The sequence below is a fragment of the Acomys russatus genome, chromosome 5 (genome assembly GCF_903995435.1).
Source record: "Acomys russatus chromosome 5, mAcoRus1.1, whole genome shotgun sequence".
Lineage (NCBI taxonomy): Eukaryota > Metazoa > Chordata > Mammalia > Rodentia > Muridae > Acomys > Acomys russatus.
Window position 1 is genome coordinate 69,153,223 of NC_067141.1, and position 23,785 is coordinate 69,177,007.

Consider the following 23,785-nt stretch of genomic DNA (forward strand, 5'->3'; position numbering starts at 1 on the left):
GGAGAAAAGTGAGATTGGAAGGGTAGAGACCTCAGGAATGGAACTGTTGTATTAACAGAAACTGCCTTGGACTGCCCTGTCCTTTTGGCCATGTGGAAATCCAGTGACAAGGCACCATTTAGGAATCTGAAAGTGGTTCCTCAGCAGACTTGGACTTGGGCAGCACTTTTTATTTTGTACTTCTAGGTCACAAAATCATGCAATACATTTCAGTTGCTCATGAGTTATCTTCTTTACAGTGTTTGAATATAGCAGCCTGAGCACCTAATAAGACGGCTGCACAGCAAGACATGTTTTACTCTTTCTCTGAAGATATCTTTCCTCAAGATCCACATCTTGAGTAGCAATCTTTTGCAGTTTTCTCCTGAGGTCATTAATATAATGAAAGGCAGAAGAAAAACCAGATTTTAGACTTTTCACATGCTTAATATGCAGAGGACCACTTCTAAATACGAATGAAGAAGCTTGTTGGAAACCCCTGTAGACATTAGGCTTTGCACATGCTTTAGTGCAAGACACCGGTATGTTTTCCCATTGTTACCGCATTAAAGGGAGCTAAGGAAGTCACACAGGTAACACAGGATAGGAGCAGAATTGTCATGACCTACAAATCTCTGTGTGGGATGAACAAAGTTGTGTAGAAACTAAACTTCATGAAATGCTCTTTGGAATGAGTGATTACAAATACTGTTGCTGCTTAGAGATTATGAGAGATTAAATGTGGCTGTCCCAGGCATGGGGCTGAGGAACTAAGGAAATGATACAGACATTGTCACACTTGAAATCTGTAATGCAGTTGTTCTCTTAGGAGCAGAAACACTTACCCATGCTTCTGTTTTGCCCCCAACTTTCCCCTCTCAAAAACTTAGGCCACAAATCAATTTCAACAGAACAAACATTAAGTTATGTGCCAGTAGTTGATGGTAGCTAGAAGAGCATAGTCACATGATTCAGAGACTGGTTCTGATAAACATAAGCGACCATCTGCATTTTTCCTAAACTGGAAGCACCCTTACCAAAGGTGTCGAATTGGGAGAGATGTGTGCTTCATAGCCACCAGGACGCCACCTTGATCTAGGTACAAAATGCTATGCTCTTCTTCAAAGATCTGGGTGAGAAACAAGAACACAGAGGCATACATCACATCTGTACCTGGTGACCAGGATACACAGAATCAGTCTGCATAGAAAGATTAAAATATCTCTCATAGAAATAAGTTTCCCTAAATGACTGAGAAAATGCAAGCAATAAAACAACGCTCCTCAACATTGGCTCCCCTTACCACTGATAGGCTATAAAAGAACTTTATAGTTCTACAAAATAAATCTTAAGCATAAACAGTATATATTCATGTTTGTAGTCTCTTATATCTGTGACAATACTTATCAGTTGCTGCCTCTGAAAATGATGTTAGAACACTGGGAAACTGAAGAGAGTGTCTATGACCAGATGGAAGGAAACCTGGAGACAATTTAGTACAATATTCCCATTTGTGTACTAAAATCCATAGAGTAAGAATGCTCAGATAGCTGACAGATCCAAGATGGTGGCGCTGATCACACACTGAATCTGATCAGCAGGAAAGCAGTGACCTAAGGACCAAACAGAGAGCTACAAAACATCAGTGTAGGGGGATTTCCTCGTGAGAGGGGTCCACACTGTGGACCACACATGAGACCAGCTTCAGGCCATCTAGGTAATACATAGAAGAGTCTTCAAAGTCTAAATACTTGCCTGTCTGTGTCGCACCCATGCTCTGTGTATCAGACTGAACTGAGGGCCAAAAAACAACAGTGTCTGGGCCTTCTAGCCCAGAGGAGAACCCTATGATCTGGAACACAAGTGGATCTGACCTCAGGTCACCTGACCAATCCACAGGAAGTTCCTCGGTGCCTGCAGGCTTGTGCACACTCTCTACAGAACACCAGTGTCTGAGTCTCCCTGCTGATGGGGACACCATGGTGTAAACATGGGTGGGTCTGAGCTTAGGTCTCCTGGCTGGTGCACAGAAAGTTCCCAGGTCTGACTGCAGGTCACCCTCCTGATCCACCAGAAGTGTTCCTTGATCCTTGAATGTGAGATATCTCAAATAATAGCCATTCACTATGAGCTGCTCTCAGCAGCTAATGAAAGACACCAGAAACTATCACCCAACACGAGAGACAAACAGATGGCTAACAGCCAGCCTAAAACACAAACAACAAAAGCCCAAATAATATGGTATCTCCAGAACCCAGTTACCCCAAGACAATCAGCCTTGGACACTTTAACACAAATGAAACATAAGAAAATGACCTAGAATCTTTCCTTATAAAGATGATAATGGACGAAATGAAAAAAAAAAATCTGTAAAGAAACACAAGAAGATTTCCTTGTTTTTAAGATTTCCTTGTTTTTAATAGCTGAGTAGTATTCCATACTGTAAATGAACCACAGTTTCTTTGTCCATTCTTCGACTGAGGGGCAGCTAGTTGTTTCCAGATTCTGGCCATTATGAATAAAGGCTGCTTTGAACATAGTTGAGCAAAAGTTATTGCTGTGTGGTGAAGCATCTTTCGGGTATATGTGAAGAAGTGGAATAGCTGGTGGATGAAACTACAGATGATGATCCTGAGTGAGATAACCCACCAGACCCTGAAAGGCACACATATACTCACTTATACGTGGATATTAGCCCAACATTGATGTCCTGTGAGAGTCTTCACTCAGTGGGAGATTAGGACAGATGCTAGAACTCACTAGCATCTGGGTGAGAGGGATATGGAAGAATGGGGAGATAGAAATACCCAGAGGGAACACGATCCCCACAAGAAGACCATCAAGGCTGGCAGATCTGGACCCAGGGGCCCTACACAAACTGCTCTACCAACCAAGGACAATGCATGCAGTAAACTTAGATGCCCTGTTCAGATCTAGCCAATGTACAGATTGTTCTCCATGGTTGTAGGGAGAGCAGGGACTGCCTTTGACATGAACTCTAGTGCTAACAATTGTACCCTTCCCTTTGGTGGGGAGGCCTGGTGGCACTCAGAGGAAGGGGAAGCAGACTATCCAGATGAGACCTGATAGGCTATGATTATATAGTGAAGGAGGAGGTCCCTTTATATCACAGGTCTAGGAGAAAGGAACAAGGTGAAAAAGAGAGAGGGGGAATGGGAAGATATAAGTGAGGGGATAACAATCAGGATGTAATCTGAATAAATTATTTTAAAATATAAAAATATATGTAATAAAATATGCAAAAAAGAAAGAAACACAAGATGATAAGGCCAAAAAATTGAGGCCCTTAGAGAAGCCAGGACAGAGGCCTATAGGGAGGAGATGAAGAAATCACTGGATGGAGTTAAGAAAAATAGATCAGAAGATGAAAATGGAAATAATAATAAAAGGACAAACTGAGGAAAGCATGGAAAGAGAGAACTTAGAGGAAAAAAAAAAAAAAAAACAAGAACTGCAGGGGTAAGCATTGTAAAAAAAAATAAAAGATATAGAAAAAAAGAAAGAATCTCAGGCGTGGCAGGTGTGGAAAACACAATGGAAGAATTTGATGCAAACATAAAAGAAAATGATAACTAAAAAAATTCCTAACACAAAACATCCAAGAAATGAAGGACTCCATGAAAAGACATAATTAAGCACAATTATTAAGTAATTGGAATTGAGGAAAGAGAAGGTGGCCAGCTTCAAGGCCCAGAAAATATGTTCAAGAAAATAATATAAGAAAATTTCCCAGAGCTGGGCTTGGTAGTGCACACCTTTAATCCCAGCACTTGGGAGGCAGAGGCAGGCAGATCACTGTGAGTTGGAGGCCAGCCTGGTCTACAAAGTGAGTCTAGGACAACCAAGGCTACACAGAGAAACCCTGTGCTAGAAAAAAAAAAGAAGAAGAAGAAAATTTCCCCAATTAAAAAAGAGAGATGCTTATACAAGAGGCCTACCAAACACCAACTACAGTAGAGCAGAATATAAAATCTTCCTGTTACATAATTATTAAAGCACTAAATGTACAAAACAAAAAATATATATTAAAAGAGGCAAGGGAAAAAAGGCCAAGTAACATAAAATGGCAAACTTACCAGAATCATGCCCAACTTTTGAGTAGAAACCATAAAAGCCAGAAGGGCCTGTGAAGATGTCTTGTAAATGCTAAGAGACCACAGATGCCAGTCCAGACTACTATACCCAGCAAAACTTTCAATAACCATAGATGGAGAAAAGAAGATATTCCATAAAAAAATACATTTAAACCATGCCTATCCACAAATACAGCTGTACAGAAGAAACTAGAAGGAAAACTCCAACCTAAGGATGCTAACTATGCCCAGGGAAAACACATTAAATAGATAACTTCACTTTAGCAAAACAAAAATTAGACAGGCACACAAACACATTACCACAACTAACATCAAAATAAAAGGACCTCACATTACCAGTCATTAATCTCTTTCAACATCAATGGTCTCAACTTTCCAATAAAGAGAAAAAGACTAACAGAATGGATAAGTAAACTGGACCCAACATCCTGCTGCTTATAAGAAACACATCTCAGCAACAAAGATAGATGTAACTTGAGAATAAAGGGATAGAAGAAGGTCTTCCAAGCAAATGGACACAAGAAGCAAGCTGGGGTGGTCATTCTAATATCTAATAAAACAGACATTCAACCAAAATTAGTAAAAACAAAATAAGGAAGGGCCCTTCATACTCATCAAAGGAAACCTCAAGCAAGATGATATCACAATTCTGAACATCTATGCTCCAAATATAAGGGCACCCACATATGTAAAAGAAGCATTAATAAAGTTTAAACCACAAATCAATCCACATACATTAATAGTGGGAGACTTCAACACCCGCCTCTCACCAAATGATATGTCAATGAAACAAAAGCTAACCCAAGGAATAATGACATAACAGATGTCATAAACCAAATGGATCTAACAGACATCTATAGAACTTTTCACACAAACACAAATGATTATATGTTCTACTCAACACCTCATGGAACTTTCTCCAAAACTGGTCATATAGTAGGTCACAAAGCAAGCCTCAACAGATACAAGAAGATTGAAACACCTTGTATCCTATCATACCATCAAGGACTAAAGCTGGATCTCAACAACAACGGAAATAACAAAAAACCCTACACACACATGGCAACTGAACAACTCTCCACTCAATGACAACTGGGTCAGGGAAGAAAGAAATTTAGCACTTCCTTAAGTTCAATGAAAATGAAAGTACAACATATGCAAGCTTATGGGACTCAAAGAAAGCAGAACTAAAAGGAACACTTATAGCACTAAGTGCTTTCACAAAGAGATTGGAAACATCTCATACAAACAACTTGAAGGCACATCTGAAGTCTTTCGGGGGGAAAAAAGAGAGAAACGTACCCAAGAGGAGTACATGACTGGAAATAATCAAACACAGGATCAAAATAAATAAATTAGAAACAAAGAGAATAATACAAAGAATTAACAAAACCAGGACTGAATCTTTGAGAAAATCAACAAGATAGACACATTCTTAGCCAAACAAACTAAAAGGCAGAAAGTCACTATCCAAATGAACAAAATCAGAAATGAAAAGGGAGTCATAAAAACAGGCACCAAGGGAACCCAAAGAATCATTAGGTCTTACTTCAAAAGCCTATGTTCTACAAAATTTGAAAATCTAAATGAAATGAAAAATTAACTTGATAGATTCCACTTACCAATGTGAAATTAAGATCTGGTAAACAAATTAAATAGTCCTATATCACCTGTGGAAATAAAAAGTCATTAAAAGTCTCCCTACAAAAAAAAAAAAAAAAAAAAAAAAAAAAAAAAAAGACCAGGGCCAGATATTTCAGAACAGAATTCTGTCAAATCTTCAAAGAATAGCTAATGCCGATACTCGTCAAACTATTCCACAAAATAAAAATGCATGGAACACAACCAAACTCATTCTATGAGGCCACCATCACCTTAATACGTAAACCACAAAAAGATCCAACAAAGAAAGAATTTCAGACCAATTCTCTTATGAACATTGATGCAAAAATACTCAATAAAATATTCACAAACCAAATCCAAGACCACATCAAAAATATCATTCACCATGACCAAGTAGGCTTCATCCCAGGCATGCAGGGATGGTTCAATATATGGAAATCCATCAGTGTAATTCCCCATATAAACAAAACTGAAAGAAAAATCCCACATGATCATCCCCTTAGATGCTGAAAAACCATTTGACAAAAAAATAACACCTGTTCATGTTTAAAGTCTTGGAGCGATCAATGATACAAGGCACATATCTAAGCATAATAAAGGGTATATACAGCAAGCTAATAGCTAACATCAAACAAAATGAAGAAAAACTCAAAGAAATTTGGCTAAAATCAAGGAAAAGACAAGGCTGCCCACTCTCTCCATATCTCTTCAATATAGTACTTGAAGTCCTAGCTAGAGCAATAAGACAACAAAAGGAGATCACGGAGATGAACATCAGAAGGGTAGAAGTCAAAGCACTGCTATTCACAGATGATATGATAGCATACACAACTGGCTCCCAATTCCACCAGAGAACTCCTACGGCTAATAAACACTTTTAGCAAAGTGGCCAGACACAAAATTACTTTTAAAAAATCAGTAGCCCTCCTGTGTACAAATGACAGATGGGCTGAGAAAGAAATTAGGGGAACTACACATTTCACAATAGCCACAAATAATGCAAAGTGTCTTGGCATAACTCTAACCAAGCAAGTGAAAGACTTATATGAAAATAAAACAAAACTTCAAGACTCTGAAGAAAGAAACGGAAGAAGATATCAGAAGGTGGAAGGATCCCCCATGCTCATCAATTGATCAGGGGAATGAACATGGTAAAAATTGGCCATCTTACCAAAAGCAATCTACAGATTCAATGCAATCCCTATAGAAATACCTACATATTTTTTTCCAGGCCTACAAAGATCAATTCTCAAGTTCATAGTAAAAAACAAAAAAGCCAGAATAGTTAAAAAAAAATCCTTTACAATAAAAGATATTCTGGAGCAATCTCCATCTCTGATCTCAAGCTGTACATTAGAGCAACAGTAATAAAAACAGCATGGCACTGGCATAGAAATTGGCTGGCTCATCAATGGAATTGAATCAAAGACATAAACACATACACCTATGGACACTCGACACTTGACAAGAAGGCAAAAATCATACCATTGGAAAAAGATAGCATCTTCAACAAATGATGCTGGTCTAACTGGAGGTCTATATGTAGAAAATGTGAATAGATCCATATTTTCACCCTGCACAAAGCTAGAGTCAAGTGGGTTAGAAACTTCAACATAAAACCAGATACACTAAATCTGAAGAAAAAGTAGGAAAGATCCTTGAACTCAGTGGCACAGAGACAACTTCTTGAACAGAACTCAAATAGTTTGGCTCTAAGATCAACAGTTAATAAATGGGAACTCATGAAGCTCAGAAGCTTCTGTAAAGCAAATGACACAGAATAAAATGACAGCTTACAGACTGGGAAAAGATCTTCATCAACCCTACATCTGACAAATGGTTAATATCCAAAATGTACAATGAACTCAAGAAATTAAACACCACAAACCAAATTATCCATTAAAAATGGGATACAGAGCTAAACAGAATTCTCAACAGAGGAACATCAAATGGCAGATAAACACTTAAAGAAATGATCAATGTCCTTAGTTATCAGGGAAATGCAAATCAAAATGACCCTGAGATTCTATCTTACACCTACCAGAATGGCTGAGATCAAAAATTCAAGTGACAGTATATCCTGGCGAGGATGTGGAGAAAGGAGAACACTCCTTCATTGCTGGTGGGAGTACAAACGTGTACAACTACTTTGGAAATCAATCTGGTGCTTTTTCAGAAGACTGGGAATAGTGCTACATCAGGACCCAGCTATACCATTCCTGGGCATATACCCAAAAGACGCTCCACCATACAACAAGGGCATTTGCTCAACTATGTTTATAGCAGCTTTATTCATAATAACCAGAATCTGGAAACAACCTAGATGTCCCTCAACTGAAGAATGGATAAAGAAACTGTAGTACATTTACACAATCAAAATTTGTAGGCAAACTGATGGAACTAGAAATGATCTTCCTGAGTGAGGTATCCCAGACCCAGGAAGAAACACATGGTACATATTCACTTATAAGTAGATATTAACCCAACATAGAAGTCTTTTGAAATACTCCATCCAGTGGAGAATTGGGAGAAATGCAGGAACTCACAGCAGGACTCCGGGCAGGGGGTTGAGAATGGCATGGAAGAGTTGGGGGATGGAAGGACCCAGATGGTTCAGGGAGACAATCAAGGCTGGATGATCTGGATGGTAGGGGGCTACACAAACTGATGATCCAACTAAGAACAAGGCATGCAGAGAAACTAGACCCCCTGTTCAGATATAGCCAGTGGTCACCTCATTCTCCAAGGCTGTTGGGTGGCAGAGACTGCCTCTGACATGAACTCTGTTACCTGCAATTTGATCACTTCCCATTGGTGGGGAGGCCCTGCTGGCACACAGAGGAAGGGGAAGCAAGCTATCCAGAAGAGACCAGATAGGCTGTGGTCAGACAGTAGAGGAGGAGGGTCTCCCCAGTCAGAGGTCTAAGTGTGGGGAATAGGGTAGAAGAGGGGGGGGAGTGTAGGATAACTATGAGGGTGTTAGATAAATAAATTATAATAAAAAAGAATGCTCAGATAGCAACATGTGAGAGTGGGGCTCCCTGAACTGTGTTGCCCTATTCTGCTGTTGTTATCTAATTATCTGAAATTCCCAACTTAATCAAAGAAATATTTTCTCATTTGACTCATAGATGAACTTCCAAGTTACAAACAGTTCTATCAAGATAAAATTGTCAACTTTGGTCACCTTTATAACTGAGTCTTTCATAAGATGTGAAAAAAGAATTTAAAGTAAAATGGAGACATTTGGAAAGAGTTTTGTCTCTAAATTCTTCTATACAAGATGTATTCTATGTTCTTAGTTTGGACTCCTCCTAACTTACACTCCTGATAATTTGTCATTTGATTTCTCTCTCTCTCTCTCTCTCTCTCTCTCTCTCTCTCTCTCTCTCTCTCTCTCTCTCTCTCTCTCTCTCTCTCTCTGTCTCTCTGTCTCTCTCTCTCTCTCTCTCTCTCTCTCTCTCTCTCTCTCTCTCTCTCACACACACACACACACACACACACACACACACACTCACACACCACATGTGTCATATTGCAGGAGGGCAGAAGAGGACACTGAACTCCTTGAAGCTGGAGGTACCAGTGGTCATGAATTTCAGGGTGTGAGTGCTGGGAAACCCAACTTGAGCCCTTTGGTGTGCAAAAAGGAATTTAAGCAGTCACATACTGTTGAGCCTCATTAATTCTTACGCACAATACATGACCCCAGCCTATAGCAGGAGAAAGTTCTATGCCTTGGTTAGGGTCAAGAGAAAGGAAATGGAATCTTGACATTATTCACCAAATATTTCTTTAGAATTGGTCATCTTCCTTCAAACCCCCCCCCCCAAGTTTCTTCTCTGTCACTTTTTGTCAAATATGCAAATACTACTGAGGGCTTAAAACTAAGCATGAGCTCTGGGCTATAACATCTAGCTCTGTTGTAAAATTCCAAACAAAGGGAACCAATTGTTAAGTATGATTACCTGTGCATTAGATTTCAATTTACAGTGGAGTTACTATATGGTAATTAAGTACCAGAGGCTTATTTAAACATATTTATTGAGGTGTAACAGTCATACATCAGGCTCATACCTTGTTATGATAACTAAACCTCATTAAATGGCTGCTCTATAAGCTGTTGACATCTAATTTTCATTCAGAAGAAAGGCAATAAGCAGTTAAGCTAAGCACATTCGTTTGAGGTGATTCCACTTGTATTTATTGAACATATGCAGTCTGATAGTTATTACTGTCATTTACATGTGAGACTTAAACATTCCAGAACACCACCTGTGTGACGGCTATTTTTGTTTCTCCTTGAGGCTAGGAGAACTTATAAAGAGAGCTGAGCTTTATGTTTGCAATCCGCCCTGCAGGACTGAAGTTTCTTATAGGATAGACTTAGGGTTTCTATTTTCTTTTGCATTAAAACCCTTTCCACTTGATTGGAGATGTGCTTATGTATGGACTGTTGATAAGATATATCTTTATCAAAGGATAAAAATATCAACCTGCATAAGCTTGGCTTGGTTCATTTCAAACTTGCATTAAAAAAGAAGGATAAAACACATTATTCATGTCAGGACTTATGTACAATGCTACCTTTAGATTTATAGATTTGAAATAAGTTGGACAATTATGGCATTTGAACTTTATCAGTGCAAGCCGGGTATTTTCTTACCTGCCGCCAAGTGTTCCCTGCATCGGAAGAGACAAACATGCTGATATCGCTGTCTGACAACTCAGAGCCTATATTACCTAGAAAGAGTGCATGCCATTAGCAGGAGGAACTTTCTGAAAAGGATGAGAACAAATCACATCATCAGTTGGCGTTGACTGAGAAGAATTTCAACGGCAAACTTTCTGTCTAAGCAGGAATTTTCAGTAGACTCACTTCAGGGTCAATGGTTGAGGTGCTTTTCAGAAATATTTATAGCTTGCTCATTAAATTCCAAGCACAGATGCCTAGTTTCTTAAAATAAACACATGTGTAATAGCAAGCAAAGCATACACTCGCCTTACCTGATGCAACTATGATACTTGGGGCTGTGTCTCTGCTGGCAATGATCCCAGATGTGTAGGGATTCTCAGAGACTTTCAGATGAAGGTGCAGTGAACAATATGGCTAGGAAGAAGAGAGCCAAATGTCATACGTGCACAAAATAAAAACGGCCATTTAAACCTCTAGAGATAGACACTCTGCAGCAAATTCAGGGTCAACCTGGTCATCAGAGTAAGTTCCAAGCATGCCTAGAGAGACTCTGTCCAATTTAAAAACAAAACACACATATACACACCACCACCACCAACAACAACAATAAAACCAAAAGGCCTAAATCTGTCTGTCTATCCACCCATCTAATCCACTCTGCCTTCCATTATGAATAGCTTCTATTATCCACTACTGTACTGTGCCCACCCATCCACCAACCCAACATTATTATTTTCACACATGTCTAGTGTCAACCAAGTATATGGCAGCTTTCTGGTGGATAAAAAAGAAAACACCTGCAATGACTATTTTAATTTACTTATATTATACTTAGTATGATAAACATTTTAATAACAGTAAGATACTAGGTAGAACTCATAAAACAATTATAATCAAAATTTGGATTCTGTCATTACAAAGGTTTTTTAATGGACATGTTATTTTTTCCACTGATTACTGGGTAAAGAAAGTATTTCAATGTTCATAAGAAGGATAGAAACAGGTCTCCAAGATGGAGGTACACATCACACAAGGTGTCTGGGTAGCAGGACTGCAGTGACAGCCTGAGAAGCAAACAAGATATGGGGCTGAGGACTCCAAAACTCCAGCATCCTTTTTCCCCAGGTGTGAGCCCATGGGTGCAGAGAACTAGCAGTTCCAGTCTCTAGTCCACACAGCTATTCCTACAGTCCCAGGGAAAACTGCTGAGTTCCAGGGGACATGGATCCAGCTTCTGGCCACCCAACTCCTGGCATCCAGGAAAACGGTTCCAGCCTCAGGTCCACAACTCTACCCATCTCCCTGAGGAAACCAGCCAGACCTCAGGAGTATACAGGATCTCCCTCCAAGATGATGGTGCCAGACATGAACAGTATCTGGGCAGCTTGAGCTCAGAGACTGTAAAACCAGTGAGTGGTAGGGCTGCCAGCTTTTGGAGTTACCCCTGAGAGTGGAGGGCTGCTGGGTTCCTGAGGAGACCTGCTGGTCCTCAGGATCATACATTCTAGACAGCTCCACTCCAGTTCTCTTCCTATGAGTCTTACTAGTCCACAGCCACCTGAAGAGAATGGCAGGGTTATTCCCTAAGATCCAAAAGCCAGTCCACAAATGTACTCAAGCATCCTTAGGGCTGTCCCAAGAATATCCAGCTTCCTCTCTAGGGCTCTTCCTATATTCCCGAGAAATCTCATGGGCACCAGGAACAAACAGCCAATGCCAGAAACAACGAGTTGGATAAAGGCCAGCATAAGAGCACTATCATCAACAGCCAGGGTAAAATGGATCCACCAGAACCCAGATATCCCACTGCAAACAGCCCTGGATACCCGAACACAACTGAAATACAAGAAAACGATTAAATCTATGCTTATGAAGATGATAGAGGCCTTTAAAGAGGAAATAAATAAATCCCTTTAAAAATACAGGAAAATATAATCAAATAGACAGAGATCTTTAAAGAGGAAATGAGTAAATCACCTAAAGAAAAACAGGAAAATAAAAGCAAATAAGTGAAAGAAATGAATAAAATGCTTCAAGACCTCAAAATGGAAATAGAAACATTACAGAAAACACAAACTGAGTAAATCCTCGAGATGAAAACCTTAGGGAAGAAAACAGGAACTACAAAGGTAAGTAAGCATCATCAACAAAATAAAAGAGATGGAGGAAAGAATCACAAGGGTAGAAGATACAATTGAAGGAGTTGATACATTTATTAAAGAAAATGTTAACTCTAAAAAATTACTGCACAAAACATCCAAGAAATCAAGGACACTATGACAAGATGAACCAAAAATTAATAGCAATAAAACAAAGAAAATATTCCCAGTTCCAAGGCCCAGAAATTATAAAAACTACCCCAACCTAAAAAAAGAGATGCCTAAAACATACAAGATGCCTACAAAATACCAAATAGATTAGACCAGAGAAGAAAATTCCACTACATAATAATCAAAAACACTAAATGTACAGAGCAAAGAAAAGGTGTTAAAAGTTTCAAGGGAAAAGAGCAAATAATACACAAAAGCAAACCTATCAGAATCACACCTGACTCCTCAACAGACTCTAAATGCCAGAAGGGCCTGGAACGATGTCTAGTAGACCTAAGAGACCACAGATGTCAGCCCACCTTACTATAACCAGTAAAACTTTCAATTGCCATAGATGGAGGAAACAAGATATTCCATTACAAACCCAAAATTAAACAATATCTACCCACAAAGCAAGGACTACAGAAGATAATAGAAGGAAATCTCCAACTGAAGGAGGCTAATTACACCCAAGAGAACACAGGAAATAAATAACTCCACTGCAGCAAAACCAAAAGAAGAGAAACATGGAAAAATATGACCACCACCAACATCAAAATAACAGGATCAATCATTGGTCATTAATATGTCTCAACATCAATGGATTTAATTCCCCAATAAAAACTAACAGAATGGCTAACAGACTGGATACCTAAACAAGACCCATCATTCTGACATATAAAATAAATACACCTGAGCAACAAAGATAGATATTACCTGAGAGTCAAGAGCTAGAAAAAGGTTTTCTAAACTAATGGATTCATGAAGCAAACTGGAGTGGCCATTCTAATATCTAATAAAATAGACTTTCAACAAAAATTAAGCCAAAGAATTAAGGAAGGAAAATTCATACTCATCAAGGACACTGTCAACAGAACAAAACAACAGCCTACAGAATGGGAAAAGATCTTTACCAACCCTACATCTGACAGAGGGCTAATATCCAAAATATATAAAGAACTCAATAAATTAAACACCAACAAACAAAAAGATCTAATTAAAAATGGGGTACAGAGATAAACCAAGAATTCTCAACAGAGGAATACTGAATTAAAGAAATGTTTAGGGGCTGGAGAGATGGCTCAGTGGTTAAGAGCACTGACTGCTCTTCCAGAGGTCCTGAGTTCAATTCCCAGCAACCACATGGTGGCTCACAACCATCTATAATGATATCTGATGCCCTCTTCTGGCCTCCAGGGGTACAAGCAGGCAGAACAATGTATACGTAATAAATAAATAAATAAATCTTTAAAAAAAAAAAAAAAAAGGAAAGAAATGTTTAACATCATTAGTCATCAGTGAAATGCAAATCATAACACCTCTGAGATTCGATCTTACACCTACCAGAATGGCTAAGATCAAAAACTCAAATGGCAGCACATACTGGCAAGGATGTGGAGAAAGGGAACACTCCTCTATTGCTGGTGGGAATACAGACTTGCACAACCACTTTGGAAATCAATCTGGTGCTTTCTCAGAGGAGTGAATATAGTACTATCTCAAGTCCCAGGTATCTCACCTCTGAGCATATATTCAAAAGATGCTTCACCGTACAATAAAAACATTTTCTTAATCATGTTCATAGCAGTTTAATTCAGAATAGCCAGAATCCGGAAACAACCTGAATGTCCTTCAGCCAAAGAATGAATAAAGAAAATATGGTACATTTACACAATGAAATACCACTCAGCTATTAAAAATAAGGAAATTATGAATTTTGCATGCAAGTGGATGGAACTTGAAAGGATCATCCTAAGTGAGGTAAAGCAGACCCAGAAAGACACACATTGTATTTACAAATCACATACCTAAAGGAACTAAGTAGCAAGGAGGGCCTAAGGTTGGCCCTCCTTGAATCTCATTCAGATGGAGAAATAGAATAGACAGCAAAGGTGTGTGTGGAGAGGGACCTTGGTAGGAGAGGGGGTAGAGAGGGAAAGGAAGTGGGGATCAGATGTGGGGAAGAGATGTGAGCGGGCTTGGATAGAGAAGGGAAACTGAGGGTGGAGGTATCCCTGAGACAAGCTGGAGACCTGCGATCGGGTAGGCTACAGGGAGGATATGGGGATGTCTCTGGCTGGGCTTCCTGGCAGTGGAGGTTAGGGGAGACTGAAGAGGCCATCTTCACGATGAGCAGGATTTATAGTGGTGGGAGGGGAACACCAATCCACCTATGAAACCTTTGACCCAAGGTTTGCCCTGCCTGCAGAATGTGCAGAGATAAAGATAAAGACAGAAGAAAGGTCCAACCAATGTCTGGCCCAAACTGAGATCCACCTACATGGGAGAGAGCAAACCCCTAACACCATTCTGCTATGTTTACAGACAGGAACCTAGCATAAGTGCTGCCTGACAGGCTCCATCCAGCAGATGATCGAATCAGATGCTGAGACTCACATCCAAGCATCAGGCAGAGCTCGGTGAGTCCTGGGGAACAGTGGGGAGGGGTCAGTAGAAGGACCTGGAGGGAACAAGAAGGACAACAGAGTCAACTCACCTAGTCACATGGGGGAATACAGAGATGGAAGCACCAAAGAAAGAGCATGTATGGTCTGGGCCTAGGCTCCTACACATATGTAACCAATGGGCAGTTTGATCTTCATGTGGGGTCCCCTAGTAAGTTGAGTGGGTGCTGTCTATGACACAGACCCTGTTGCCCACTTTCAATCACTTCTCCTTATTAGGCTGCCTTGCTTGGTCTTACTGGATGATGATGAGCTCAGTCCTGATTGGAGTTGATGCACTGGGGTGGGTTGGTGGGGGATGCTCCCCCCGTTCTGAGAAGAGGAGGCAGGGTAGGGGTAAAGGGGTGGGAAGGAGGAACCAGGAGGAGGGAGGAGCTGGGATTGGGATGGAAAATGAATATATAAATTTTAAAAAAGAAAAAAATGATAGAAACAAACAACTTTAAAGATTCTAGAGGGTGAATGGACAAGGATCCTTTTGAAATTTAAGACTGACTTCTAAGAAAAATGGTACAACCTGCAGCAGAGATGGGTAGGTTATAGATTCAGGCAACATGACCAAGATATTTGAGACAAGAGTAATAGCAATAGTAGAGAAAAAGAAGGGATGGATCAAGTACCAGAGGATCGAACCAGCTAAGCCTAAACGAGCAATGGGACATGACGCTAGGAGACAGGGGCGAGCTGGCCTGGGAGGACTTGAAAGAATCTCAGTTGGCAGCTCAGCACTCATAATTCAGGATGTGGCCTCAGCATTAAGAAGTGTACATAAGACATGAAACTGTCCTAAAACCTGCAAATAACTGACACAGTTTTGGCAACAGATTCCATTAATTTTTACGAATGCCTATTAAGTGTACAGATGAATTTGTATACATACACACAACATGCTTTAGTCATATTTATCCCTTCTTTTATGCCATCTTGATTTTATTCAGTACAAATGTCATTCTTATGGAGAAAACACAATAGTAATAGCTATTTTAAATGAAAAATTTAGGAATCTGTTTTTCCATGCTTATAACTCTGATTAAGATCACGAAGATTTCCAAAAATGAATAGTATTTCTTATATGACTGATGTTTAAAGAATTCCATGTACTGACTTGTCAAGAACACAAGCCTGCGTTTGAACACCCATTTCCTCTCATCTCTCGGGAAGGTTACTTTCCAGTCTTATTGAATTGTGGTTTGGGAGACACTGGTGCACCTCGGTTATTACTTTTATGCTGCCCTGTAAGTCTAAGCTAGTAAATATTCAGAGAGCCTCAGAAATGCAATGATTCAATTTATAGAGGATGGAGTAAATGACAAAGTAAAAATGAAACTCAGCATAAAAGTAGCCAGAAACTACAAAGTAAAATAGAGCAATTGGGTTCTCAATGGCAACACAGAAAGTGATGCCCTTAGGGAGCAGTGAATTGCTGGGTTTGCATGCAATCTTCATGTAAAACTTTACAGGAAAGTTTCATCTTCATAACCTTCTGAAGAATGGCAAGCCCCCGAAGACAAGGCACCACAGGAAGACACTTAGCCTCTTTATGCCCTTCAGGAAGAGGACATGGATTGCAGAATGGAACCAAGTGTAATGCTGAGGGTCACCCAGCCCATGTTATAACAGGATCCGTGCAGCCATCGCGCCATGGGAGTTTTTCTGTCACCTGTAGTGTATATAGATCTTTGTCTGATCTACCAATGTTCATTTGACTATGAGTAATCCAGAATGTTCTATTTCAGGTATAATACAATTTTCTCTTACTCAGACAGCCTAAAAATGAGAACATATCAAGTTCTACGTAGCATCTCCTGTGGAATCTTGCTTATAGTTTTTAAAGGTTAATGAAGGTTTATAACAGCCAGAATGCTTTTTCTTGAAATATGGTTTTACTGAGTATAAATCAATCTGAGTAAAGATGCCGCCATCTCTATAGTGTCCGAAGGAGGACCATACAGCCTGGGCATTATTCCTAGACATAGAAATTTCATGGGGGCCTGTTAAAACCACTTAACAAAGCATGGAATGCCTACACGGGGGAGCATCTAGGTCACAGTCCTGAGCCAGCCGCTTGCAAAAGGTGGCAGATTGTGAAGCAGATTGTGAACCAGTGATTATTTGGTATGGAAACGTGTGATAACAAAGAGAAGAGGGCGTTTTCCCATCAGATGTCTCAGACGTGCTCTCTGGCCCTGGCTTTCAGAGGGCCAAGACATTAATTTGAGAAGTAAAGCCACCAGTCCATGCTGCAGCATGGTTTAGAAATGATCTTCTCTCTGACTTTTCTTCCTCTCTCACATTTGTAGTACTGGATTGCCCCCAGCTGGTACTTGGTGAATTTCCTGTGTCATTTTTTTCCCCTTTTGTTTGTTCCATTTTATTGTCAGAGAGTTTATATAGCTGACACAGATGTCTCAAGAGAACCAACAGCAGCGATTTCTCTCTAACGTCGCTGTATCTGGCTGCTGTGTCTAAAGTTATGCTATGACAAGCTGACAGAAAGGTTTACTGTAAGGACCATCACACTGCTCCAAGTTTGTAGAGAACATGAAAGTAGGATTCTCATCATTTTGGCCAGGAAGGGGCACATAGTGTGCCTTTCTCTTCCTTTCTTCTTGCCTTCCTGTCTTTATTTTGCTCTTTGGCAAAAGAGTGTGGAACGCCTACCTTATGATCACAGATACAGTTGCTGCAGTGCTGGCTCCAGCATCACCTCCAACACAATTAACACCGCATGGTATTTTCCAAGTGTGCTTACTAATATCTGCCCCTTCCTTCCATACAAAGAAAATATGAGGATGCACACTGATACCAACAGGGCCCTGGCAGCTGCCTTACAAAAGATGAGGTGAGCAGCATCCAGTCAGAAACTGTCCTTGGTGTCTTTATTCACATCAACTCACTAGCCATGACATACCATGAATCTTCCTAGCATCTCTGACATACTAGGTTCGTAGTCTCTAACCTTATCACACTGAGACACAAGGCATCTTGAGAATTGGAGTTCATCAAAGACTATATACAGGCAGGAAAGGCAGAGAACTCAGCGCTTTTCCTTAGAGGCCCACGCATTTGTCACAGGCTCAGGTGTGCTCATGCACTGCCTCTCGGGAGCCCAGTTCTGAGGCTTTGAAGGAAGATGGACCACGACCTGTAATACCCTATCTAATTGTACAATGCGGTCTTCAGAAGAAAGAAATCCCAGCTGAGCCTTCAGGCAATCAGTCTGAGAGTCCTAAAAGTACAGCCCTGAATTACTCTGGATGTCTTATTCTATAGAATACATTTTACCTGAGACATTCCATTTGGGGCTATAATTCGGGACTTGCTCCACATTTCTAACAGGCCTCGCTGGAAAATCTCATTTCGAATCACTGGTATCTGCTTTCAGTGACACAGCCGCTTTCCAAGTACTCACAATCTAAAAATCACTTTTTATCTCCTGTCTGCCACTGCCTCCCAAGCCTTAGAAGGTGGGGTCTCCATGGCTCAAAAATTTTTCTTTCCTATTTTATGCTTTTGGTAAGATTTTGTAAAATGATTTTGGCCTCTTTCCTGCTCCCTTTGTCAGTTTCCCCTTCTTATCCTGCTTCCTGGGTCGTAAAGCTTTGAGTAACGGAATAAGTAAAAGAGGATGAGCCAAAGATTCCTGTGTTGTGTCCATCTGCATCTCAGTAACTCAATAACTCAAGTCTCCTTAATCCCAGTGACACTCTCAATCTGTTAACAATGAAGTCAACTTCAGCCCATGAGTTCAGAAGGAGGTTACGACAACAAAGTCTTCAGCATAACTGGAGGAACATACAGCTTCTGCTAAGATCCAATCAGAAAGTCAAACACCTTTCAGTAGAGTGACTATATCCACCATTCCAAACACACAAACGTTACACACATGTTGAATCCCCCATGAGGCAAGTTTTGTCTAACTCTCGATGTGCAGCTTTGGAATCATTATAAAGATGGCCATAGTCTTTGTATTCTTGGAGCTCACGTTTAACATAGGAAGACAGGAAAGAAAGTCAGAATACAAATGTGCTGAGTTTAGATAGTAAGAATTATAAAGAGAAAGGGTAGGATAACAGCTTAGATATCACTGGATACTCATGACAGCCACCTAAGAAACAAGGATCTGAGTGCAAGAAAAAGCCTGTTGTGCAAATGGGAGGTGTTAAAATAAATAATAGGAAGCCCCACTGCAAGACACACATGAACACAGGAAATTTATAATGAGGAAAGAAGGGCACTCTCTCGTCTCCATAATTCCTGTGGGTAAGGAGGAATGCAGAGAAAAGAGTCTTAAGTAGGAGGAGGGAACACAGGCCAAGTCACGGGGGACCATCAAAGGTATGATGAAGTGAATGATTTGTTGCACTTGAACTAGAAAGCCATTAGAAAAGCATAAGTAAATGATGCATATTTAAACTTTCATATGACACCATTTGATAAAAATGGAGAAATGAGAAATCTAGTATATAATAAATAAAAGATATAGTATTCATCTAGGGTCAGACGTGTGCTTTCAATTGCAGAAGAACAGGTGAAATTTTGAGAGTGATGAAAATTATATACATTATACATATTTGTCAAAATTCGCTAATGTACCCTTACAGAAATAAAATCTATTTTTTAAAAAAAAATGGTTACTGTGAGAGTTGTGGATTTCCAGTGGGAAGGACATGGCTACTAGGAACCTCTCGGTGAAGACCAAGTAAAAAGTAATTATAGCTTGGATTAGCATAGTCTCAGTCATGATAGGGAAAGAGGTCAATACTGCATCTATATTTTGGAAGTATAATAATACAGCTTTGTGATTCTGGCTTGGGGTTAAGAGAAAGAGAGTGTCCTGATCAGTGTTTTGCTAAGAAGAACCACATTCAATAGTCCCATCATGATGCTATCAAGAAGAGCATAAGTGTTTAGGCGAAATGGTTAATAATCTTTCTCATAAGCATTGTTCTTCAAGTTATACAGTAAGCTAAGAAGTTATTCTGGTGGTAGTATCTTTGAACATCATGGTTCCAGAACCTGAAGTAGTTGGGTAGAAAACTGACCGGTGTTAATGGCAATGACTATATCTTGACTAATATAGGTATTCAATAATACCTCTTACATTTACTTAGTCTGTCTCTGTGTATTTTCTATAACAACTGGATATTTTTCTCCCTGTAAGTTGTCAGTAATAAGGATGGAGCCTGGGTAAGACTTCAGATTAAGACTATTTCCCTGATACACAGTGACAAATTAAATATCCTCTACAATAATAAGGTCAAGCAATAGCTGCTGGCATCCTTTTGAGAAGGATGGTGACCCATCTACTGCTATGTAAGATGAGCCTGAGAAGCGACTGCTCCAGCATTGTGCAACAGAATGAAGCAGAGCAAAGAAAACATCAAAGCCAGAGTCGTGAAGAGTGGCATTAATAATAGATGCACATACAGATAAGATAGGTACAGACAGATGCTCCTACATGCACACATGCACATCTCATGGCCTTTCCACTATGAATCCAAAGTGAAGTTTCCTACACTGATGGCTCCTTTATTATTTTAAAGATAGCTTCTGAACTAGTTTACAGAACATAGTATTATTAATGACATACGTTGTTTCACAATTAACCTCTTCCTCCTCTGTTTCTGTATTCACTAGGTATGGTGTGTGGACTATGTCATGATCATCAAAGCCGATAAGATTCAACTAAGAAATGTTTTGTTCATAAGTCTAAGCTCAGGCAAGTAAGCTGAAAACTCCTTGTTAGCACTCTTCATCTTTCATCATTTTCTTGGATACCATCCTTTCACTGAATACATAAATGCTTTCTTGCTGACATTTCTGATAAAGAAATATCACTGTACAGAGCCACAATTTAAAGCAGGGATTGAAAACTTTTCTTTCAAGGTAACTCACTCAGGCAATCCACAGTCATCTCACCAATTCTCCAGATAAATGTGTGTATCTTTAGTTCTGTGATTCAGTTGTATGTATCTTTTATTCTGTGGTGTATCCTGAATTGCAAGAAAGCTTAGGATACAGCCTCGCCAGAGATGAAAATCACCATATTTCCCTCAAGTTGGACATAGCCATCCAATGCTGAGATGGAGGGCTAGAGATACAGCTCAGTGGTAGAGAGTACAATTTAGCACCAAAAAAAAAATTTTTTTTTAAATCAGAAAAAACCCATCCCCACCACCACCACCCAAAACATAAAACAAAAAGAAACAATTCAGACTAAATTCAAAAAACATAAAAGGGTGCGAGGATCAAGAATATGCTCCTGGGAAGATACAAGAGATGGGATAACAATTTAGACGTAATATGAATAAATCAATAAAATATATTTTTTTTTTAAAAAAGGATATGTTCCCATCTCTTTGCCCATCGCAAATGATAGGACGGATTCTGCTCGTCTTATCAACTGAACAGAAACCCCCAAGCTATTTTCAACATCCAGTTGGACAACAATTCCATCCCGTCACTCTGTGAAGCACCCTGCTCCAGCATGCTAGACTCACCAGCAAACAGTGCACAGGGTCCCCCCTTAGATCTGCATCTGGAGCCTGCAGCAAACGCCAGTCTCTGCCTTTGTTGTAAGTGATGAATGTCTTCACTTGGTTGTCAATCTTCTTGTTAGCCAAGAACATTCCCTTTATCCCTGCTACCTGGGAAAAATTGACATGGCTGAAAAATACATCAATTTGGAAAAGAACACATTTGTTTACATTAAAATAATAACAGACTATCAAGTTCTGATCTTAGAGAAAAGGCAGGGTAGTAAATCTACCTTCCAAGTTGGCTTCACAGAAACCGATAGCCTTGCACCTCCTGCTGTATGTGACAATAACACAAATTTGATAGGTTTATCTTTTTTTTTTTTTTTGCTGTTGCTAATATTGTTTATAATAGCTTTCTTCCATGACCAAAAGTCAGAAATTGACAAGATGTACACTAAGAGGAGGGAAGTAAAATAAATAGTGGCATGTACAAAAAGTGGAATATTATTTGGCATTAAAATGCACCATCTGGCCATAAACTAATGGAGGTGAGGGTGAGGAATCCAAACACATGAAGTGAAGGACAGCAAATACATGACATCTTAGAAATTCAAAGCTATTGAGTCACAAAAATATCAGCAGTTGCCAGGTTCTAACTCATAGGAAAGAGTAGGCAGGTGAAGCAAAGGGAATTTTAAAGGCAGTGAAATCATCGTGCCATGACCACCTCATGATGGAGGTATGTCACTGGATATTTGTCAAGTTCATGAAATGTAAAACTGAAGCTGTGTTCCTTTACGTCAACTGTGAACTTTCGGAGGCTTATCATCTTATGGAAGGCTGCCTGTGCCCGTCAGTCTCCACAGAGAAGCTCCAGAACTTCAAGTTTGTTACTTGACAAGCAATAAGTAAACAGGGGCAATTTACTGTATGCTAGATTCCATGCAGGATATTAAATCTATTATCTTTTATTTAATATTGTGGGAAATGATCGCTAATTTTATTTCACATATGACAAACATCTCAGGAATATCCAAGGTCATGCTATTAATAATATCAATGACACAAAGGGATAGTAGGTTTGTGACCCAGAATGCTGTCATTTCTGAGTGCATGTTTATAATGACTGTCTAAATTTTTGAGGCATTATCAGCCCCAAGCAATTGAAGTAGGTCAGTGGAAAGACTCTGATATAACTATTATTGTTGTACTTAGAAAATATGTGTTCTCTACTTTAATTCACCCAACTTACTGGGCATTAGAGAAAACAAATAAATAAATTATTAAAAAAAGTAATTGTTTTCTTATCATCAAAAAACCACTCCTCAAGTCTCATGCTGTTGTTGCTCTTTTCAAAATCTGTTGCTATCAGGGTTGGAGGCTTTAGTGATTGAGAGTTCTAGTTTTTCTTCTAGAAGTCCTTGGTTTGGTTCCTAGTACCCACATGGCAGCTCACAGCCATTTGCAACTCCAGTTCCAGGAGCTCTGCTGCCCTCCCCCGGACTCTGTGGGTATCAGGCACACATGTGGTAGACAGACACCATGTGCACAAAATAGAAATAGCAAATACGTAAATGTGTTACTAACAACTAACTGAAGAAATGATTCCTCCTTCTGCATGCTAAGGCTAACAATTAGCAAGCTGTCAAAATTGTGCAGTCAGAGATCATCACTTATAGCTTATCTCTGCAGGAACTTCAGAGTTTAACAAACACATTTCAGTCTGTGTAAAATGTTCATAAGCCAGGAAAATTGGAGGTCAGTGAGGGAAAGGTACAAAATGTATTGAGTGAAAACATCCCATATATACCCCCACTTAGTCACTCAATGCCCAATAGCACCGTGGGGTAGAGTTGTCAGTAACCACGGCCTGATGATGAGAAAATGGAGACTTAGATTACACTTGTAGCTAGCTGGAGTACAAACAACTGAATTTTTTAAAATGTGATTAACAAACCTATTTGGAGCCATTTCACTTAGCTCAGAGTCTTTATACTGTGGTGGGATTAATGTTAAGCAGAAGAAATGAACAAATATTGCCATTTTGCCTTGTTAACACAGAGCACTCCGCTCACTCCTTTGCATACAGACCTCCCAAGGTTCACTGCAGACCTGT

At 39.7% G+C, this 23,785-nt stretch overlaps 1 protein-coding gene across 3 annotated transcripts in view; it reads right to left on the reverse strand.

The window, feature by feature from the left end:
- Positions 1 to 23,785, reverse strand: part of Sorcs1 (sortilin related VPS10 domain containing receptor 1) — a 503,013-nt gene that overhangs the window by 90,272 nt on the left and 388,956 nt on the right. For all 3 annotated transcript variants that reach the window (XM_051146761.1, XM_051146762.1, XM_051146763.1), the window contains exons 10-13: positions 21,691 to 21,837; positions 10,725 to 10,827; positions 10,384 to 10,460; positions 1,017 to 1,108 (exon numbers count right to left, since the gene is read on the reverse strand). In XM_051146761.1, the coding sequence (XP_051002718.1) occupies positions 1,017 to 1,108; positions 10,384 to 10,460; positions 10,725 to 10,827; positions 21,691 to 21,837 (419 nt within the window). The remainder of the gene's footprint in view (positions 1 to 1,016; positions 1,109 to 10,383; positions 10,461 to 10,724; positions 10,828 to 21,690; positions 21,838 to 23,785) is intronic.